The sequence below is a fragment of the Arvicanthis niloticus genome, chromosome 15 (genome assembly GCF_011762505.2).
Source record: "Arvicanthis niloticus isolate mArvNil1 chromosome 15, mArvNil1.pat.X, whole genome shotgun sequence".
Lineage (NCBI taxonomy): Eukaryota > Metazoa > Chordata > Mammalia > Rodentia > Muridae > Arvicanthis > Arvicanthis niloticus.
The window spans coordinates 16,283,477-16,305,517 of record NC_047672.1 but is presented as its reverse complement, the minus strand read 5'-3'; the positions used below and the strand labels follow the sequence as shown (position 1 = coordinate 16,305,517).

Genomic DNA, 22,041 nt, shown 5'->3' with positions numbered 1-22,041 from the left:
TTAATATAAAAGTTTGTTGGGAGTTATTTATATTTCAATGCTTCACTTCTACAAATTCCAATAGCATTTGATTTTTAGTAACAATACCAAATACTCAGAATTCCCTGGCATTTAATAATGAAGGAATTTGAGGAGTATAATCTTCTTAAGAGGTTGGGATTTGGCTCTGTCAAGTGGGGCTAGGTTTGGTTTGAGGTATTTCCTATCCACAGAACATGACATGGTTTCTAGATTTCCAATTAAGTGCAGAGCAAGAATCCCTGCCCCGGAAAAAGACCTATAGACAGTCTCAGTGAATTATGTGTCCTGGCCACGCCTTTAGTCCCAGCACTTAGGGGACAGAGGCAGTGGATATCTGTGAGTTTAGGCCAGCCTGGTCTACACAGTGAATTCCAGGCCAACCAGGATTATATAGTGAGACTCTATTGGGTAGGTGAGGGGGAACCTCAACCCAGTCACCCACTGGGCCTGAGGCTGTGCGGATACTTTATGTGACATTAGAGTTTAAAATATAAATTTAAAAAAATCCTCTCTGATCTCTACAGTCCTACAGGATGTGAGAATATAAGTAATTTGCATGTTGTGACGCCTCTGTTTTATGCTCTGCCTATTCTTTAGTCAGCTGCTTAAACATTCACTCATTCTGAAGAGTCTTACTTCTGCTTCGAAAGCATCTCTGTCCGCTGACTCGGCCCCTTATCTGGATCCAGGCCTCTCAACTTTGATTTTTTTTGTTTCCTCAACCTAAATTATCAGCATTTTCTTAAGACCATATTACACATTAATCTTCAAGAGTCCTGAGGAGAAATTTCAACAGTCACATGAAATTCAGAGAATCCATCTTACCGGTTTCAAAAGAAATGAATCAAAAGCAAACCCCAAAGCATATCACAACAGAAATAAAATTCACTGTATTTAACCAAATCATACTCTGGAAAGAACAAAAGAGTGGAGCTGATATTAAATAGACCCCTCCCCCTTCGTAGCGTTGACAGTGGTACTGGAGGAACTTCTTTCTGGTTTAAGATGGGACTTTTAAACAAACTGCTTTTGGGTGAAATTCACCTAAAGTGGTAGGAAGAACAAATACCTCTTTTTACCAAGGGAGAGGATATAATTGGTGGTATTCCAAAAGAGAAAATTCTTCATAGTTTCCCATTTTGAGTTTATATTTTGCATGAGTAGAGCCCCTGTTCCTAAATCCTGCTTCCCAGTAGGCTTAGCCACCATTCTTCAGGCTGCCCTGGTAATTAAGCTTTGCTCACAGAGCCGACGACGTTCTGCCTACCTCAACTCCAGTCAGCCTCTATCATTGCGAACAGTTGGCTAAGCCTTTTCTTAATGTCAGGCTCACGTGGAACCTGACAGGATTTTGTGTGTACTCGGATGTGCTCGGCCAGTTTGGACTTATAAATGAAGCCCTTCCCACAGTCGCCACAGGCAAAGGGCCTCTCAGGCCTGTGGATGCGCTGGTGCCTGAGCATGTGACCCCTTTCCCGGAAGTTTTTATCACATTCGGGGCAGTGGAAAGGTCTCTCGCCCGTGTGCAGGCCCTGGTGGCTGAGCAGCTGAGCCTTCAATCGGAAGCTCTTGTCACACTTGGGACACTGAAAAGGCTTCTCTCCCGTATGTGTCCTCATGTGTTCCACGAGTTTAGACTGTTTGGCAAAGCCCTTCCCACACTGGCAGGAGAATGGCATCTGCCCGCTGTGCAGCAGCTGGTGTGCCTTCATGTCAGCCTTCACGCGATAGCTCTTGCCACACTCCGGGCACTGGAAGGGTCTCTCTCCTGAGTGTAGGCGCCGGTGGCTCAGCAGCTGCCCCTTTAGGCGAAAGCTCCTGTCACACTCAGGACACTGGAAGGGCCTCTCTCCACTGTGGACACGGAAGTGCTCTGTGAGCTTAGATTGTCTTGTAAAGCCCTTGCCACATTCCCCGCAAGAGAACGGCCTCTCCTTGCTGTGGGTGCGCTGGTGGGCCTTCAGGACACCCTTCAGGCGGAAGCTCTTGTGGCACTCGGGACACTGGAAGGGCCTCTCTCCACTGTGCACTCTCAGATGCTCACGGAGCTTGCAACGATGGGTGAAGGCCCGGCCACACTCGCTGCAGGAGAATGGCCTTTCCCCACCGTGCTGTAGTTGGTGGGCCCTCAACCTGCTCCTTAGACGGAAGCGCAACCCACACATTGCGCACTGAAGGGGTTTTTCTTCTAGGTGAAGCCTCTGGTGCCTCTGCAGCTGTCTCTTTTGGCTGAAGTTCCTTCCACATTGGGCACACCAGAAAGATGTCTCCCCGCTGAGGACTCCGGTGTGTTCTGTGAGTCTGCAATGTTTGGTCAATCCCTGACCACACTTTCTACAAAATGGTCTTTCTCCACTATGCACATGTTGGTGGACATTCTGGAGGCCTCTCAGGCAGAGGCGCTTGCTGCTCTCTGGACACTGAAAGGATCTTTCTCCTGTGTGTGCCCTGCAGAGACCTGCCTGCTTAGACTGTGAGAGGAAGCAACTGCCACACTCTGTGCTTGAGCAGGGTGTGTCCTCCTCTAGGATGCAGCCACACTGCAGGCCCTTTAGCTTGCTACCCTTGTGGCAGCAGTCCTCACGGTCCACACTGGGGCCTGGCTTCTGTCTTGAGGGCACAATGGTGTCTTCTCTCCAGAAGGCTGGCCTCTCTTGAATCTGCCAGGACGGGTGAACATTGCTATCCATTGGGAAGCTCGTGTCGCATTTGGGGTGCTGGGAAGAACTGTGCTTGAGGTGGTGGCCGAAAAGGCCATGTTCATGATGGAAGCACATTTTGCATTTAGGGCACTGGAGTGGTCTCTTCCTTGGATGGATGTCCAGATGTCTCGCTAAGTACTGCTTCAGGAAGAAGCTCTTCCCACATTCAGGACATGAGGTGTTCCACTGCTCTATAGCGTCAGGCTGTCTGCTGAGCTTCTTCCAGACCCTACACGACAGGCTCTTAGAGTGGCCCTTTTGTTGCTTCACTAAGTGATTCTTCTCCCAAGAGTTTTCCCCACAGACTGGACAAGAGTGCTGGGTACTCTGCCAAGAGGAAACTTTCTGCAAGCCAGGGAGAGCCGGAGTTCTGTGACTTGAGAGTGCTTTTCTTTGGGCGGTCTCACTGGAGCTATGCAACACCGAAACCAAAGCCCCACCACAGCGTGTTTGTGCTTCTACAAGACTGATGCCTTGATCACGTCTGAGGGAGACATCTTCTCTTTCTCCTAAAGCAAGTCCAAAGGAACGCTGACTCTCCGGATTTACTTGGAGACGGCATGTGACTTCTCTTGACTCCACAGCTTCCTGGCTACCTGAAAATGAGAACAAAAAGTCAGTAAAACTTTTATCTCTGGTATGACTGCAAATCATCAGCAATAAAGTGATTGATAAACCAGTGAGCCTGTGGCGGTCAGAGCATCCCGCTCCCAGCAGCCACAACATGTGCTTCTACTGTCTGACCAAAATGTGTTCAGTAACCATTTGCACAAACTAAACAGAGCAGGTGTATGTTATGATGAAAGTGAAAAGGTGAAACCGTCAGTCTCAAAGGTAGGGTCTAAGGGCTGGAGACGGACTTCGCAGGGATGAGCCCCACTTGCCCATGTGGAAACATTACCACACTAATTGCTTCTGGTTTAAGGGATCTTTATCCTGTAAAAACAGGGAAATGGGGCAGAAGAGACAGACAGGTGCTTTAAGAGTACTGACTGCTCTTGTAGAGGACCCAGGTTCTGTTTTTAGCACCCACATTATGACTCTAATTCCAGGGGATTCAACTCCATCTTCTGGTCTTTATGGGCATGGAATGCACACAGAGCACGTAAATGCACACAGGCATACACATAATACACATATATACTAAAATAAATTATTAGTGGTTTTTGTTGTTGTTGTTGTTCTTTTGTTTGAGACAGGGTTTCTCTATGTAGCCCAGGCTGGCCTGGAACTTGCTATGTACCCCAGGCTAGATTCAAATTCGAGAGATCTACCTGTCTCTACTTCCCAAGGGCTGGGATTAAAAGCATGCACTACCCTGCCTGGCCTAGTAAAACAAATAAAAATAAATAAATAAAAACAGGAAAACAAAAATGCATAAAGAGGCTTGTGAATAAGTTAATGTGGTACTGGCCATATTGTATCCTCCATAACTGCTGAACAGTGTTACAATTATAGGAATATCAAACTTTCCATTTTATGAAAGCATTCTTCTTGGAGTCACAATGTGACAGTAGCAAAAATATCCTAACGGAGCACTAACAGATACCATAATCTATAAATATAACAAATTTTATAATTCAACCAAGGAAGAATCACCTGAATGTGGATGGCCTGATTTTATGGGATGAGGTCCCAGACTGAATAAGGGGGTGCGGGGAGCCCCGAGCACCGGCATTCATCTGTTTTTCTTTCCTAACTGCGAGTACAATGTGATTAGCCACCCCACATTCCTGCCACCATGGTCTTCCCCACAGGATGGACTGTATTCATTGATACAAGGAATCAAAATAAACCCTCCATTTCTTAAGTTGCTTCTTGTCGTGTATTTGGTCACAGTGAGAAAAGTAACTAACACAGGAAACTGGAACTGAGCATTAGGATCATTGCTGGAGTAAACCTGACCACGTGGTTCTGAGGCCATTGAGACTGGTTTGTGGAAGAAATGTGTAACAGTCTGGCACTTCAGATAAGTGAAGCCACAGAACGATATTACCAGAGCTTAGCAGGCCATTCTGCTGGGAGTCTGGGAGACCAGAAAGCCAATAGCGACGCAGTCAACACACAGAGGCTGTTGTGAATGTGACCTAGGAGAGCCAGGCTACATCTCAAGTTGGCAACAGAGCTTGGCCGTGTTATTCATGTGGTACTGGTTTTACCAGCATGAATGACACAGGAGTGGAGGGGTAACGGAGGCTTGCACCACAGTTCTAGACAGCTACTGAGGTCAGGCAACGTGTGGCAGGGCCAGATTTCCTGCAAAGAGTCTCTCGGAGGTCATGGTGTGAAGCTGGGAAGCTAAAGCCTAGGTTGTAGTGCAGACTCAAGCGGTAGGAGATGCCAGGCCTCAGGAAAATTGCAGGGACAATATCCTGGACTGTGGAGCTGGTCCAAGAGAGAGCTCATATGTACTGCATGGTCAGGACTAGGGAAACGGAGCTGCCCAGGACCAGCGGAGCCCCGATGACTCTATCTTGGCCCTAGGTGATAGACATGGAGCTGCAGGTTAACTGTTTGCCCTGCTGGATATGGATCTTGCTTTGGTCTTCTATTTTCTTGCTATAACCCCCTTCCTCATTTTTGGAATAGGAATGGCTACATTGTGCCATGTATATTGGTAGTATGTGACTTCTCTTTTGATATAGGGGCTCACAGCTCAAAGACTGCTTTGGTCACCAAAGTAGGGAAAGCCAAACCCAGCTTTGTTCTTTCTCATTCATTATGAAGAACAGCCTCCTCTACTTCAGCACCGTATGTATTATTCCTTCCTAACACGACGCTGTAAGTTCTTGTATCTGCTGTGTTTTATATACCAAGAGTTTAAATACTCTGCCCAAAGTGACTGTGGTGCTTTGAATGAGAATGGCCCCACAGACTCAGATATTTAAATACTTGGTCCCCAGTTGGTAGAACTGTTTGGCAAGGATGAGGAGGTGTGGCTTTCTTGGAGGATGTCTGTCACTGGGGTTGAGCTTTGAGATTTCAAAAGTCCATGCCATTCCCAGTTGTCTCTCTCTACCTCTGCTTATGGACTGAGATGTGAGTTCTCTGTTGCTACTCTAGTGCCGTGCCTGCCTGCCTGTTACCACATTCATTGCCATGATGGTCATGGGCTCCCATCCTCTGCAACCATAAGCACCTCCCCCCACCCCAAATACCTGTCTTGGTCATGGTGTTTTTATCAAACAGTAGGAAAGAAACTATGACTGTCCCCTAGAAAAGGAGAGGTCAGACTCAGGCTTCAGAGTTCAAGTGCCTAACCACTATGCCTTACAGCCCTTCTCTAAAATATATACAACATCAAGCCTCAGGAAAAAAAACAGGAAGAAAAGATCAGAGAAGGGGAAAAAAGGAAAGAAATCTGCATGTGATGTGTTTAGGTTAAGACCATGGTTTCATTTTTCTCTTTTCTTCTCTCTCTCTCTGAGTCAGGATCTCATATAGTTCAGACGGGATTTGAACTCACGGTGACAATGAGGATAGCTTTGAGCTCCTATCCTCCTCCTGCAGCATCTCCCAAGTGCAGAGACTGCGGGTGTGCATCACTTCATCCACGAGGACGATAGGTTCTTAATACTCACTCTCAAGCAACTGTTCCTCGGTAACTAGATGAACATCCACGTCATCTATCGGACAGCGAATTCCTTTGTCTAATTTCCGATTCCCTCCCCAGCTGCTGAAGAGTCCTCTCCCAACTTCAATCCAGGATATTAGTTCTGGTTTGGCCAGTCCTTTATCTGCACAGAAAAGTAAGACAGGGTAGTTTGGCTTGAGTGTTATAAAGCACATAATTTTTTAATTTCTCAAAAATCTACCTCTGGAACAATATATGAGATGTCAACAAATAGACTCTAGGTTTTATAAAGAGAAATACAACTAGCTACCCATCTCTCAGCACTTCCCAGTCTGTCTAGACCGTTATACCAATTGTGCCATTTTTTTGTAATCTCCATATAAAAAATTATTCTACATTTAATTAAAAAACAAAAAGGCAAATGCTAAAATATCAGCAGCAGCAGCATCTCACTATGTAGATCAGGTTGGCCTCAAACTCACAAAGTTCTGCTCTTCCAGAGTCCTGGGTTCAGTCGCCAGCACCCACATGACAGCTCACAACTGTCTATAACTCCAGAGACAAAAATACTCATGAACAAATAAATTAAAATAAAAGATACTGATATCCATTGACGTGAGCTGCTACATAACTGTGTGTGTCATCAACTTTGTCACATGTCCCCAGATTGTTTTTCAAAGTTGTTTCACATTCTGGCTATATGGACGCTGTCAAATATTATCCTATCTCTAACACAGGTTTGGTATCTGACCATCTTCCATCCTATAAAAACAAAACAAACAAAAACAGTAACAACAATAACAAAAACTGCCTTGGTTGCTTTTGGTCCTTTGCTCTGCACTTCTAATAACCCATGTATAGACCTTGAGAAGTCATTCTGAGATTTTGAGTGGAACTGTTGAATATACAGATCGTTTTGAAACAAACTGACAGAGGCATAAAGGTCTACAAAATTGACAATATTATGGAGAGGATGGATAATCTGGGAGGATCAACAAAGGCCTGAGTAAAGGAGGAAGCAATTAAAAATCAAAATCATAGCAGGACACTGTCTAACCACGAAGCAAATTAACATAAAACCATTTAAAATAATTGAGGAGTATGATGAAAATAATCCACTGATCGATGCTTGGAGGCATATCTGGGGGCAGCCAGGCTGACAATGTAGAGTATATTTCTTTCTCTATCACTTTGACTGCTTTAACTGGTTCTTGTGTTAAATAAAATTAATGTCATAGGTTACATGTGTGAGGAAAAATTCATAGACAGATGTTGGGAGCCGACCTTTAGCAGAAAGTGGCTAGAAAGCAGCTATCCACATGCTAGCCACGCCTCCAAGGCTTACCATGTGTCATATCCATGTGCCTACAAGGGGCGTGGCAAAAGTGTATAAATACCCCAGATTTCCCTTCAATAAAAAAGACTTGAGACTTGATCAGAACCTCTGTCTTGTCTCCATTCCTTACGTCTCTTCCCCTCATCTCCACTCTCTCTCTCTAGACCCTGACCTGAAGACCAGAGAGGCAGTTTGAAGCCAGGCAGTGGTGGAGCAGCCTTTAATCCCAGCCTTTGAAAGGCCAAGCCAGGCAGAGCAGAGCAGGCTGCAACATAGTAACTATTCAGGCATTGTTAAGTCTTTTGTCTCAAGCCAGGTAGAGCAGAGGGGTTCCAACAGACAGAGCCTGAAAAACTTAACAATGATGAACGTATGAATGCATATTATAAAGAAACTTTATAATATGAAAGTAGAGATGCTGTTCTGAGTAAACAGATACAGAGGGGGGGTAGGAAGAGGAGTTACCTTATCTTTAAATATTGAAGATGTCAGGAGATATAAAGTTAACAGAATATGCATATTTTACTATTGCCCCTTAGAAGCTTGTGCTTTTGCTAACGAGAAACAGAAAGGCAAATGGACCCAGACAGAAGGTGGGGGTGGGGAGGGGCTGAGGGGGGGGGACTGTGGTCAGGGTATATGTGAAAAAAGGATCTATCTTCAATAACAGGTTAAGAGAACTTGCTATTCTTTTAAAGGACCAGGTCCTTTTAGAGTTTCAGGTCCCAGCACTCACATGACAACTCACACCATCTGTAGAGTCTAGAGGAATCTAACACCGTCGTCTTCCCTCCGTGTGCCGCGTGCATGTGTTACACAGACATACATGCAGGAAAAAACACTTATACACGTAAAAATATTAATAGTAAATTTTAAATTATTCTGGCACAAAAATAAAGTTAATAACACATGATCTAGACATTTAAATATATTATTTTAAATTATAAATCTATTTAATAGGCACACATCAAAAACTGGAAGGTGCTGGGCGGTGGTGGCGCACACCTTTAATCCCAGCACTTGGGAGGCACTTTCTGAGTTCGAGGCCAGCCTGGTCTACAGAGTGAGTTCAGGACAGCCAGGACTACACAGAGAAACCCTGTCTCAGAAAAAAAAAAAAAAAAAAAAAAAAACAAAATAAAAAACTGGAAAGGTGAAAAATAAAAGGATAGTATAAGATAATATTTCATTTTTTCATATTAAGTGATTAATGCTACTAAACTTAATAAATCAACAAATGTGCTACCATTTTTTTTTTAGCACAAATGAAATTGCTTTACCAATGAAAACAGAAATGGTTAAAAGTGTTTGCCTTGGAGCCAGAGCAATGTCTCAGTGGTTAAGAGGATAACAGTTTAATTCCCAGTACCCACACCTGGCTCACAACCACCTGTAACTACAGTTCTTGCATGTGGTGCACAGACATACATACACCAAAACACACACACACACACACACACACACACACACACATATATATATAAAACCCAGAATCAAGCACGAGCCATTCATCTTTTATTTTATGCCTCTCCAAAGAGGCTCATTTCTGTGCATACTTTCTCACGTGTGCACACTGGGAAGGGTTGCATGCTTTCCCATGTGTGCACACTGGGAGGGGTTGCATGCTTTCTTACGTGTGCACGCTGGGAGGGGTCGCATGTCATGCATATGGAAGTCAAGGAACAGCCTGGGATATTGGTTCTCAAGACACCCTCCACCTTTTACATTTTGTGACAGGGTCTGCCATTGGCCTGAGACTTTGCCATGGAGGTCAGGCTCTTCCAGGGATCCACCTGTCTTGACCTTTGACCTTCCCCATCAATGGTATTACATAACAGATCTGAGCCACTGCACTCATCTTTTTATGTGTACTCTGGGTGTGCAAATTCAGGTTTCTATGCTGATAAGGCAAGTGCTTTACCTCTCACCTACTGAGTTATCTCTCTAGCTCCAGATTCATTGTAAAAATTCACTTGATAGATAAGAAAAACTAGCCAGGTGTAAAGGTGGACACCCCTTTTGAGGCAGGGTCTCTTTGTAGCCTTACATGTCCTGGAATTCTCTACGTAGACCAGGCTAGCCTGAAACTCACAGAGATTCACTTACCTCTGGCCCCCAAGTACTAGAATTAAAAAGTGTATACCACTGTGCCCCACAAATGTGTAGATATGCAGCACGGGTTAGTCTCAAAGTCATAATCCTCCTGCCTCTGCCTCATCAGTATATTCTACCAGGGGGCACTACCACCACAACTGGCTGGTTGGTACATACCTTTAACCCCAGCACTCTTTATGAAGAAAAGCAGATATTTATGAGGTTAAGGCCAAGTTGGTCTATATAATGTGTTCCGGGACAGCTTCAGCTATCCAGTGAGACCTTGTCAAAAACAAACAAAACAACAACAACAAACCCAAAACAAAAACAATCCTATAAAACAGCAACAAAAATCCAAAAGCAAGAACTCAGAAGGAGCTGTAAGTGTATGTCAGTGGCACAGCCTTGGGTGGCACAAGCAAAGACTGGGTGTCATCTCTAGAATCACACACAAGAGGAGGAGGGAGGAAGGAGGAAGAGGAAGAAGGAGGAGGATAAGAATGAAGAGGAGGAACATGAGGAGGAGGAAGAGGGAAGATGAGAAAGAACTGAAGAAGCAGAAAAATCTGTACCTTTCCCCCACCATGAGCAAGCCTGGAGAGACCTTGTTTACCACAACAAGGTCAAGTGACAGGATCTAGGTGGAATTACCCACCTTGGCTGCCCAGAACACAGAAGCAGAACTGCCCCTGGGCTTGCCTTGAGACATCTCCAGCCGTGACCTGGAACTATGGATTATCCCACCCATCTGAAACCAGGAGGGGTTGTGGGTTGGGTCTTCCCCTTTAAATTGAGAGCTGAACATTAAAGCTTGGGGCCTTGATCAGAGAACTTTGTCTTGGCCTCATCTCTTCTCGCAGTCCTTCCCCTTTCATTCCCAGCCCCCCTTTCAGGTGAATCCAGTTGACTTGTGGCCGAGGGCGGCTACAAAAATCCATTATCCTAACCAGAGTCAGGTACTCTTAAACACCTCAAGGCACACTCTTCCAGAATCACACTACAGAGAAGATCATTCATTTCTTGCAATCTTTAATCCCACGGGAAAGCTGCAAGGAAGTCAATTCCTAGGTTAAGGCACACGAGTACTTTATGGACACAAGGCTGGTGTGCTTCTCATTGGAAAAATCAGGCAATCTCAGAGTAAATTGTGATGGGAAAAGTTTTAGCATTCATCTTAGCTACCTCTGACTATGATATTACATGTTGTCTTAAATGCTTTCCTGTAAGGTCTACCTCTAAGTAAAAAGTGGTAATGTATACATTAGTATTAACAATAACAACAAAGAGATGAAAAAGCCTTTCAGGGTTAGTATCTAAGCACTCTTGCTACCTAACAGGGGTATCAGGTGACTGAAGGGCTCTCGGAAGATCCAGGTGCAAGAATCACCACAGAAATTGAAAGCTCCTTACCTAGAGAGATGAGAGTTTCATAATTGGTTCTCATGACTTGCTTGTAAAGTTCCTTCTGCCATGCCTCCAAGTGCTGCCACTCTTGTTCAGAGAAGTAAATGGCTACATCTTCAAAAGTCAGCGGTAACTAAGGTGAAAGACATCATACAGATACAGTCATGATGGCTACAAAAGACCGCAGTTCATTCTCACCAGTAATTTGAGATTCAGAGAGTGGACAGCTGTTTTTAACTCAGCAGACTCTTCCGCAAAAGTGGTTTGTGGGCTGGAGAGATGGCTCAGCATGGCCAGCTCTCACGTGGTAGCTCACAACCATTAGTGACTCTAGTTCTAGGGAACCTAATGCCTTTTCCTGTTCTCCAGAGGCATCGCACACACGTGATATACAGACACACATGCAGACAAACACCTATATGCATAAAATAAAAATGAAGAAAAACATTTAATTAGCTAGGTAAATAAAGCAATTTGTTTCCCTGAAATCTGAGCTGAGGCCTTGTTATCACCACTAAACCCATCTTCTTTGTTTGTTTGTGTTTTGTTTTTCGAGACAAGGTTTCTCTGTGTAGCCCTGGCTGTCCTGGAACTCACTCTGTAGACCAGGCTGGCCTCGAACTCAGAAATCCACCTGCCTCTGCCTCCCAAGTGCATGTGCCACCACTGCCCGGCTGAACCCATCTTCTATGCATCTCAAACTGAGTATCTGTATGTATGGGTGGAATACTCACTACAAAAATGAAACCAAATAGCTGTGAAACTTCATTCACTTAATATGACATGGTCATTTATTTAGATCAATATAAGGAAGTAAATTTACACTGTGGAAAAACACTGTGAAAAAATCGCATTATTGCATTATATTCCACAAGGAGACAATGTCCTTCAATGGGCCATACACATACTGCTTCTTTTCTCTCTGTAAATGTTATTCATTTATTTTAAGGAAGGTTCTCACAGGCTATGTAGACCAGGACTGGCCTAGGTCTCACAGAGATCTACCTCCTTCTGTCTCTTCAGTGCTGGGATTAAAATACATATGCCGCCATGCTTGGCTCCCCTCGCTACAAACAAAGCTCTGATGTGTTTCTTTATGTATTAGCACTTTTACTGTTGTAGAATAGAGTCTAAATTTGAGTGTCACTAAATCAAAGGATATAAACAACCTGAGTATTAATGTGTGTGTGTGTGTGTGTGTGTGAGAGAGAGAGAGAGAGAGAAAGAGAGAGAGAGCAAGACAGAGAGAGACATAGAGAGATAGTTTCTCTATGTGAGACTAAACCCTAGCTCAAAACTGTTTAGTATTTGTATTTATCATGGTTGACTAGAAAAATAGATACTTCCTGATGCCCAAAATTACAACTATGCAAATTATGCATCTGTTAGTTGAAAATAATCTATATTACTATAATCCCACGTCATACTGATCTTTTAATGAGTTTAGTGTCATTTGTTATTGGTATGTCTTTGTTTTCTATGGCTATTAAAATATGTATTATTTTATTTTTTTATTTTAAGTTTATACCCAATGTTTTTGTTAAAGTCCAGGTGTTATTTAGAGTTGAATTTTTAAAGTCTATTGAATCACTGACATTTACATCAGAAAGCAATATTTTAAGTTAATGTAAGTTATTTGTGTTATAACATTTATTTAAAACAATAATTTTGTCCTGGGTGTAGTAACAAAGCCATTTATTCCCAGCACTCAGGAGGCAGCAGCAGACCAATCTCTGGATTCCAGGCCAGCCTGGTCTAGAAAATGAGTTCTAAGACAGCCAGGGCTATGTAGAGAGATCCTGTCTCAAAATAAATAAATAAATAAATAAATAAATAAATAAATAATAACAAAAAACAAAAAAAATACCTACAAATTTCTGATGTACTAAGAAAAAACAAAACAAAATTTTATATCTGCTTACATGCAGTTTCTTCTGCGAGAAACACTAGGGTAATGGTTCTCATGCAGGACAATTAACACTCCACGGGACATAAGGCAAAGCATGGAGACATTTTTTATTGTAATAATTTCAGGAAGTATGCTACTGGCATCTAGTGGTTGTCAGCTAAGAAAGCACAGCCTAGTTACCACACAGAAAGTATCTACTCTTCTATATCAAAGAATGTGCTCACACACACTTAACTCTTCTTAATAATGCCACCAAAATGCAGAGGTAGGTATTCTGGTGATTCAGATAAAGATATCAAAGAAAAACTGTAATGTTGTAATTGGTTTTGGCTTTTGAAACAAGGTCTCAGTCTCCAGGACTGGCTGGCCCAAGTCTTGCAGCAATCCTCCTGCTTCTGCTCCCCCAGTACCAGGTCCAGCTTCCAAGTGTTTCCTTTAGGAGTAAAGTGAAAGTTTCCCACTTTCCTACCAAAAAAAAAAAAAAAATCCTATGCTGAAGTTACTAAAGTCTGTAGTAAGAATGAACCTTCAACCTGTGAAATTGTGAAGACAACTGCAACAACAAAAAATTCATGCGAGTTTTGCCGTCATAATTTAAACTTCAAGGGTCCCACAGCAATAGTGTACTGGTACGAGCTTGAGTAAGATGGCAAAGTATTACATCAGAGCTCGTACTATGCTCCGTTTCAGGCGTCCATTGAGGGTTAGACAGTCTAGCATATCCTCTGGATTAGGAAGAACTATTGCAACTGACCCTTGAATAAATTCACAAATATCTGTCATTCCGTGAAACTGAAAATGATTTTATGCATTAATTGGAAGAATATATTATGCTTATTTTTCCATCTAAAGGTATCGCCATCTTCCATTTACTCAAAATTCTGTTTAAAAATGTGCTACCTATCTTTGACATACTTAATCCTGAAAACCTGTACATTTGTTGAGACTAAAACACAAGGTGTTTTAGCTCAGCCTTACTTAATAATCAAGAATGCTTAATAGAGCAATAAGAACAGCGCGACAAAAACCAGCCATACCCTTTAAACTCTGGTTTCAACAAAACGCGAAATGATCAAACAGCGCGTGCCCCCATGCAGATTTTTACTATCCGTTTCTACCCTCCTGGCGCGAGGTCCTTCCCTCACACTCTCAACGCGAACATCATGAGCGGCAGTCTGTGTGCGACTAAATTAGGACACCGCAAACCCGCAGGATACTGCAAACCCGTGGAAACCCGCACCCCCGAAGGCGTTTGCTCTGCTGGTGGGAAAATGCTGTGAAGCCTCGGACGGCGGTGGTGCAGGCGACCGCCGCGGGGACCCGGCTTTGTAGCGGGTCCCGCCCCAGCCCTGCCTGAGCCCTGTCCGCGCGGAGCCCTTACCCGAGCGGGTCCGGCCATGGCCAGCGCGGACGCGCCTAGCCTGAGCCTTGGCTCCGGCGACGTCCACGTTTCCCGGCGACAAAGCGAACACCCGCTCCGCCCTGACCCCAGGTCGCCGTTCCACTCGCCCCAACCCCAACGCCAGGCCCGGTCGCCGGGTAACGCGACGGTCGCCCCGCCCCACAGCTCCCCCCTGCGGGCAGGAGGAGCAGCACGGCTCAGCATCGGAGCCTCGCGTGGCAACAACCCACTTTTCTTTCTTGTGACAAAGAGAACACAGAGAATGGAGAGAAGGCCGAGACCTGAGACAAGCACTGGGTGCACAGGGTCCATCTTTGCAGTGGGCTCTGGAGTCAAGACAGGCAGATGGGGACTAAGACTGGCAAGAAAATGACCAGAAAAAGGCTCTCCCCTCGGAACAGGTTGCCACTAAGGGATACACCTGGCCAGGGCTAGAGGTATGGATTTTCCTACAAATCCTGACCATCCATATTGAGAGCGCGCCACTGACCTGAGCATGCGTGGATCTCCCTCCCTTGACTGGAGAAGCCCTAGGAAATAAGGGTAACCTGCCTCAGGCTTCTGCTGCAGGTCACAAGTGGACCTTAGAAGTGAGGACAGAGCAGCACCCGTGGCATCTAACCTTAGATTCTAAGGGAAATACATGAAGAGATAGAGAAAGATACAGAAGGAACGTGGGAGAAATGAAAACCCTGGAAAAGAGTAAGACACAGAAAAGTAAGAAAGAGAGAAGCAAAAATGGAAGACAGCTAGTATTCCCAGACAATTAACTTCAAATTGTTTCCGGATGTGTTATGGCTCACGTATCATAAAGAAAAGGCATTGGCAGAGAGTAAATAGAGAAATTAAATAGTCCCTGAGTAGTTATGTCAGAGTATACACGTGTCTATTTGACATAGAATAGTGACATGAACACATATGTATTACTAATTGAATGGTTTCTTTTAGAAAATATCATACTGGGGACCGGCGAGTTAGCTCTGTAGGCAAAATACTTGCTGCTATAGCCTGACAACCTCAATTTGATTCCAGGGATCAGTATAGAGATGAAAAAAGAACCCTATAGTGTGTTTTCTTGACTCCCACATGCCATCACCCTCCAGCACCACTCCCACCCAAACCCACCATTAAAATAAATTTAAATGTATAGTAAAACTGATTTTTCTTCGTTCTTGAGGCACAGTCTCACTATGTAGCCCTGGATGTTCTTAAGGATGTATCCCCAGGCTGATCTAAAATTCAGAGACCCACCTGCCTCTGCCCCCTAGTGCTGTGATAAAAGGCGTGTGCTACCATGTTTTTGTTTGTTTGTTTTTCTTTATTTTTAATGATTTTTATGGATAGGGTTGTTTACTGCCTGTAAATATGTCTGCATACTGTTGGGATTCAGGAAATTGCCACATAAACCATACATACACCAATTTCAGTTAAGCAAGAATAGTTTATTGAACACACACCATAATACTGGACGTCCAGGACCACAAGAAGGAAAAACCTGATTGTGGCACTAGTCTGCTCTCCAGGTTGGCTTTTTATAGGAAAAACCAGGTTTGAAAGTTTAAAGAGTAAGGAGGAGAGCAGTTGGCTTACTAAGCAGAGTATTATCAGCTAACCTTTAAGCTGCTTGGTCCTGAGTAGTGGTGGATGGGTGGTGAACTGGGCAATTTCAGAATACTGAGACAACAGAGCAGGGGTATTATAATCATAGTTTTTTGTTTGTTTGTTTGTTTTTGGCTTATTAGTAGCATTCTCCAGTGTTAGCTACAGAAGCCACAGTGAGCTCACATGCAGGTGCAGGAAGTACTGCCCGGTAGCCAGCTCTGACTCAAGATATTTTAGACATAACAGTTCATATTGACCTTTGATTTGATTTGATGGGTCCTATATAAAACTTTGTGATTAGCAAACCTCCTACAGAACATTCAAAGAGAACAAAATAGGGTATGTGGTCAGGATGTCCTGCTCTAAGCCAAGTCACTTCTCTGTGTCAGTGACTGGCAGGCATGTTACAGCAACACTATGGAATAGCTGGCAGGCAGGGAACAAAATGGCTACAGCCATTCTACAGAGGTCAGAGGGATTCCAGATCATCTGGAGTTACAGGCAACTTTCCTGATATGGTGCTGGGATTTGAACTCTGTTTCCAAGAGGAGTTTGTGCTCTAACCGCTGAGCCATGTCTCCAGTCCCTCAAAACTGTTTTCACAATTGACCTTATGTTGTTTCTTCTCTCTGTCAAGAATTGCCTTCTCTCTCTGATTTCAAGTAGTTGACTATTTTTCATATTTCTGAGAAAATGAAGTATAAATTCCCCAAACAGGAATAAAACCTTTGAAAGTCTGTCACTGAAAGCAGGCTTTGAGGTTTCAGAAGATGCTGGCCATTCGTTTTGAGAGCTGGATATAAGCTCTCAGCCACTGCACCAGTACCATGCTTGTCCACCTGCCTGCCTGCCTGCTGCCATGATGGTCATAGACTCTAACCCTCTGAAATCATAAGCCTCAAATAAATGCTTTCTTCTATAAGTTGCCTTGGTCATTGTGTCTTATTACAGCAATGGAGATGCAGCTTAGACACTGCATTTGCTTGGATCTGGGCTTGGTTCCATCTAACAGCTGTTTGTAACTTCAGTCCCAAGGTACTTCCAGACTCCAAAGGTACTAGGCCAGCCCATGATGTACACACATACATGCAGCCAAAACATTTATAAACATAAAATTAGAACAAATAAGTAAAAGACATGAAAACATACTTACATTTATATTTATATATGATATCGATGGCTACCTTTGAACAGTTCCACACAATGAACAACATAATAAAATAACCATAAATATAAAGCAAGGAGAGTAATTGACTAGCCAGTCTTGGAACACATGCTCCATCTAAAAGGGGATACCTTATTTAGGGAAATAACCATTGCTATGCAAGACCGGGCTCAGTATTTACCTTATATGTTATATTAAAAACCCCTTTTTTGTTTGAAATATTTACAGATTCACCGGAAGTTACAAAGATTGTACAGAAAATGTCTCTGAACCAAGTTTCCTCCAGAGTTCACACTGTACTTTATATAGCAATATCAGAACCAGGGAACCAATACTGGAATGGTGTTATGGTCAATATTTTATTTCCTTTGTTTTGGGAAGCAATAGTACCGTTTTCCAGCGTTTCTCTTTTTTCAAACCTGTATGAACCAAAATCCTCTCAGACCTCTATTTCACTAAATAAAGAGAAAAGCTGATATTAAATTTTCCAGTTTAAGCAACCACTCTCCTCTGTGGGACATTCTGGCTGTTTCAAGTTTCTAGCTGGCACAAAAACCAATACAAACAACCACTGGAGGTCGTTGGGTAAGCATATGCTTTCACTTTTCTGAGACGACGATCCTGGACTACAGTTATGTGTTGAAACATGGGGATGTATTTAAGGTTCTTTTTAAACAGCTGTGAACTCTGGAGGAAACTTGGTTCAGAGACATTTACTTATTTTTATTTATGTGTCTTGGGTGTTTTGACTGCCTATATGTCTGACACATGTGCATGAAGTGTCCCTGGAGGCCAGAAGAGGGCGTCAGATCCTCTGGAACTAGGTTACAGATGTTTGTTACTATCTTGTAGGTGCTGGGAACAGAACCCAAGTTCTCTGCAAAAGCAACAGGTGCTGTTAACCACTGAGCCATCTCTCCAGCCTTATTTGTTTGTTTTCAGATTTATTTTTTATTTATGTGTGTGAGGTTTTGTAAGTTTCTGTGCATCATATGAGTGCAGGAGGTGGAGGCCAGAAGAGGCCATTGAATACTCTAGAACTAAAGTTACATGTTGCCGCCTGCAGCAACAGCTGAACGGGTTCACCTGAAAGAGAAGCTGAGAATAGGGGAACGGCGGGAAGAGATGAGGACAAGACAAAGTTCTCTGATCAAGGCCTGAAGTTTAATAATTTGCTTTCACATATAAAGGGGAAGCCCCACCCCCCAGGAGTCTCTTCTCGGTTCAGCCCAGGGGCTGGGCAAGGAGATAGCAGTCTGGAAGGTGTCAAGGATAGCTCAGCAGCGTGGGTGAGGGGTGTGCATCCTTAATCACTGGCCAGAGGTGTAGCGAGCAAGCTCAGCAGGCAGTCTATTCAGCTCAACTCCTGTAGCAGACTTCCGGGTCTCCAACGCAGGCAGCTTCCCAGGTCCTTTACCAGGTCTCTAGTGGTAAACAGTGTGTTCCGGCCTGCTCAGCCTGGACAGGTTGGCAGAGTGGGGGAAGGGCACAGTTACAGATGATTGACAGCTGCCATGCAGTTCTGCCATGTGGCTGGTTACCTGTGCTTAGGTATCATACATCCCTTGTTACATAGTCCTGGGCAAATCACATGCCCAGAATCCTTTTTGCTTCTGGCATGTTCTACCTCCTATTTAAGGCCATAGGCTTTTTAACTGACAGGTGATGTGTCCATACAATACACAAGATATTCTCTGCACACCACTGTTTTAGAGGAAGAAACATTTAAGAGCTTGTACCATTCAAAATAGTACCATTATTTTGAACAGACAGAGCTGGTCCTGATGCTTGGTGGAGCTCAGTTGAAAGTGTCTTACTTATCCAAACTTTGGGAGGTAGAGGTGAAGAATGAAAAATTATAAAACTCATTTTATAGAATATATACATATATAGATGCTTTTTAAGTTCTTTTAGGGACATGGAAACTTTTCTCTGAAACAAGTCAGACCAGTTCCAGGAAATGGCTGTAAAGAATGAAAGTCATTCAGGTAGTAAAAACACAATGACAGGGCTGTGGCTCTACGGCTGGAGCTAGTGAGAAATAGTTGATAAATAGTTGGTAAATGACAGAGTAGGGCAGTGACATGGTGAAACCACATTTTTGAGAAAATGATTGTACTGAGTAATTTCCATGGCCATTAACCTTTTAGGGTGGGTTTGCTAGTTGTTTTAAGAAACCCGACCACAGCTCAGAACAGACCACTCCAGACCACACGGTTCCAAGGGGGAGGAGGTTTATTCAGGGGATAGGGCAAAGGTGGGGAGAGGAAGGTGGAAGAGATAAGAGAGAAGAGAAGTAGAGGCCGGCCATGACCACGTGGAGAGAGAGGAAGGTGGGGGAGGGGACAGAGAGGCAAGAGGGTAAGAGAGAGGGAGAGAGGGGAAGAGGAAGAGGAAGAGGAAGAGGAAGAGGAAGAGGAAGAGGAGGGGGCAAGCAGCCCCTTTTATAGTGGATCAGGCCTACCTGGCGGTTGCCAGGTAACTGTGGGGAGGAGCATACCTGGCTGTTGCCAGGTAACTGGGGAGGTGGAGAGGTGGAGTTTAGACAGAATACTAACAGGGTTTCTCTGGAATGTTTCACTATTCTTATGTTATGTATCCTTGGCAACCCCTCACCCTGTCCCCACTCCCCTGGTTTGTGGTTTTGCTCTTTAAAAGACCCCTAACTCATCACTCAATGCCAAACCTTGCTCTTGCAAGAGAGCTTGTGGTTTGACCGCAGGCCTATTTCCCTAATAAAGCCTCTGCCGTTTGCATCCAGGTATGGTGTCTTTTGAGAGTTCTTGGGTGGCCACGATTTCCCGAGACTTGAGTGAGGGTCTCCCTAATTTGGGGGTCTTCAGAGGCAGGAAGATCAGGAGTTTATGGTCATCCTCCACTACCTGGGCTACATGCCTCAAAAAGTTAAAATAAATAAGAAGTCAAGGATTGTTTAGTAATACAAATGTTCATGTTTAGTGTCCATAGAAGCATCTAACAATTAACAGGGAAACAGAGAGCTTGAAAATTAGCCCCCTCCTCTTAAAACAGAGTTCCACTGTAGAGCTCTAATTGCCCTGGAACTTGGTATGTAGTCCAGGCTAGCCTTAAACTTACAGAAATCTTCCTGCCTCTGCTTCCCAGCACATAGATTAAAGCAAGTACCATCACATCAGGCTTTGTTCTTGCCTTTCTTTTCTTTTCTTTCTTCCTTTCTTTCTCTCTTTTTTTCTTTTCTTTTTTTCTTTCTTTTCTTTTCTTTTTTTTTTTTTTGAGATAGGGTTTCTCTGTGTAGCCTTGGCTGTCCTGGAACTCACTCTGTAGACCAGGCTAGCTTTAAACTTATAAAGATCCAACTGCCTCTGCCTTCCAAGTGCTGGGACTGAAGATGGGTGCCACCACTGCCAGGTGGAAGGCCACATTTTAAAACTATGTCTTTTAATAATAAAATCATTTATTATTCCCTGAGGTCAGTATTTCTGTCTCTGTCTCTCACCTTCTTCTTCTGTTTTGTTTTGTTTTTTGAGACAGGGTTTCTCTGTGTAGCCCTGGCTGTCCTGGAACTCACTCTGTAGACTAGGCTGGCCTCGAACTCAGAAATCCACCTGCCTCTGCCTCCCAAGTGCTGGGATTAAAGGCGTGCGCCACCACCGCCCGGCAAAAGAAACAAATTTTAATAAAAATCCCACTTCTTATCCAAGCCCAAGAGAAGCAATAGTTCAAATAATCCAAACCTCTGGTTCCAATACAAACCACATTTGTAATTTCTGTGAATGACATAACTCCATCATTCCCACCTAACTCACTCATTTCTCCTTTGGTAGTAGATTGCGCTGTTGTCCAGCTTAGACACCGCTCCCTGGACCTCAAACTACCTAGCATCTGCTGGGTCTTCTCAGGTGGATGGGAAAACCATCCATGAGCAGGTCGGGTCTGCATTCACCCAAACCCTTTCTCAGAAGCTGACCTCTGGGAAGGCGCTGCGAATGAGGGGGCCGCCAGGGGGCGCGCTGGCCCGGGAGGACCGACCGGAGTGGGGCGCGTCTAGGCCGGCAGAGCGCCTGCAGTACTCACTGCCCACAAAGCGGCAGCTGAGGGGCGGCTGCAGCCGGTGCGGCGTAGGCTGCTCACTACTCGGCTCCTCTGCGTCCCAGCGCCCCCGGAAGCCGGATTGCCGCGCGAGTCCTGTCAGAGCGAGCAACGCGAGACCGCTGCTTGCCGTCTGCCGAGAGCACTGAGCAGCCGGGCCTGCGTGTGGTGGCGACTTCCGGGACAGGACCGGGCAGCGGAGGGCCATGGCCGAGGCGACCGCCGCTCCGGTAAGAGCGCTGATGCACGGGCGTCTCTGTCACCCGGGCCTCGGGGGAGGCGAGGGGGCTGAGGACGGCCGCGGGCCTTGTCGCCCGTGTGGGTCTGCGGCTGTCGCTTGCCCTGATGGGCTGCGGCGGACGGCAGCGCCGGGCGATGCCGGGGGAGCCGGGTCTGATGTTTCTACACGCGCCGCGGTGCTCCGTGTCAGCCCGCAGAACCGGGAAGTGGGCTCGAGGTGGTTTTGAAAGCCACCAGCCGTTCTGTACAGCCGTGCGAGCTGTCGTTGCTAGGCGCGGCAGGACAGTCTCACCTGAGAGGCGGGGAAGGTAAAAGCCAAGGTGTGTCCTTACAGACTGCGTGACGGTGGACAGCATCGCGCGCCCGCGCAGGCTGGGGCGCCGCGGGGACCTTGGAAGGCCGGCGGAGCGTAGGCTTAGCTCTTCGTGCGTGTGCTTGTTTGCTGCAGGCCTGCAGTGGGCCCAGCCGTGCATGCACCAAATAGATGCCAGGGCTACCAGGACAACCGGCACAGTCCCTGCACA

The 22,041-nt window shown here is 44.9% G+C and overlaps 3 protein-coding genes across 8 annotated transcripts in view; 1 reads left to right on the top strand and 2 right to left on the bottom strand.

Moving 5' to 3' along the window:
- Positions 1-886: 886 nt before the first annotated feature.
- On the bottom strand, positions 887-14,571 carry Znf786 (zinc finger protein 786). 5 transcript variants are annotated; one of them, XM_076913413.1, is made up of 6 exons: positions 14,422-14,571; positions 13,265-13,505; positions 11,138-11,264; positions 8,370-8,474; positions 6,305-6,460; positions 887-3,319 (listed from the first exon to the last, which is right to left on the bottom strand). In XM_076913413.1, the coding sequence occupies exons 4-6, from the start codon at positions 8,440-8,442 to the stop codon at positions 1,290-1,292; spliced, it is 2,259 nt and encodes a 752-aa protein (XP_076769528.1). In that variant the 5' UTR covers positions 8,443-8,474; positions 11,138-11,264; positions 13,265-13,505; positions 14,422-14,571; the 3' UTR covers positions 887-1,289. The 5 variants fall into 5 exon arrangements, with proteins under 5 accessions (XP_076769528.1, XP_076769529.1, XP_076769531.1 ...); XM_076913414.1 differs by having other exon boundaries at positions 13,269-13,505; XM_076913416.1 differs by lacking the exon at positions 8,370-8,474.
- Positions 14,572-18,351: 3,780 nt separating this feature from the next.
- LOC143434520 (uncharacterized) lies at positions 18,352-21,485 on the bottom strand. The gene is made up of 2 exons (XM_076913412.1): positions 21,156-21,485; positions 18,352-18,667 (listed from the first exon to the last, which is right to left on the bottom strand). Exons 1-2 carry the CDS (start codon positions 21,483-21,485, stop codon positions 18,623-18,625), a joined length of 375 nt encoding a protein of 124 aa, XP_076769527.1. The 3' UTR covers positions 18,352-18,622.
- LOC117720335 (zinc finger protein 398) overlaps positions 21,364-22,041 on the top strand; it is a 25,285-nt gene continuing 24,607 nt past the window's right edge. The window contains exon 1 of one of the 2 annotated variants that reach the window (XM_034518760.2): positions 21,364-21,507. In XM_034518760.2, the coding sequence (XP_034374651.1) occupies positions 21,484-21,507 (24 nt within the window). In that variant the 5' untranslated portion in view covers positions 21,364-21,483. The remainder of the gene's footprint in view (positions 21,508-22,041) is intronic. The other variant, XM_076913409.1, reaches the window with a different exon arrangement.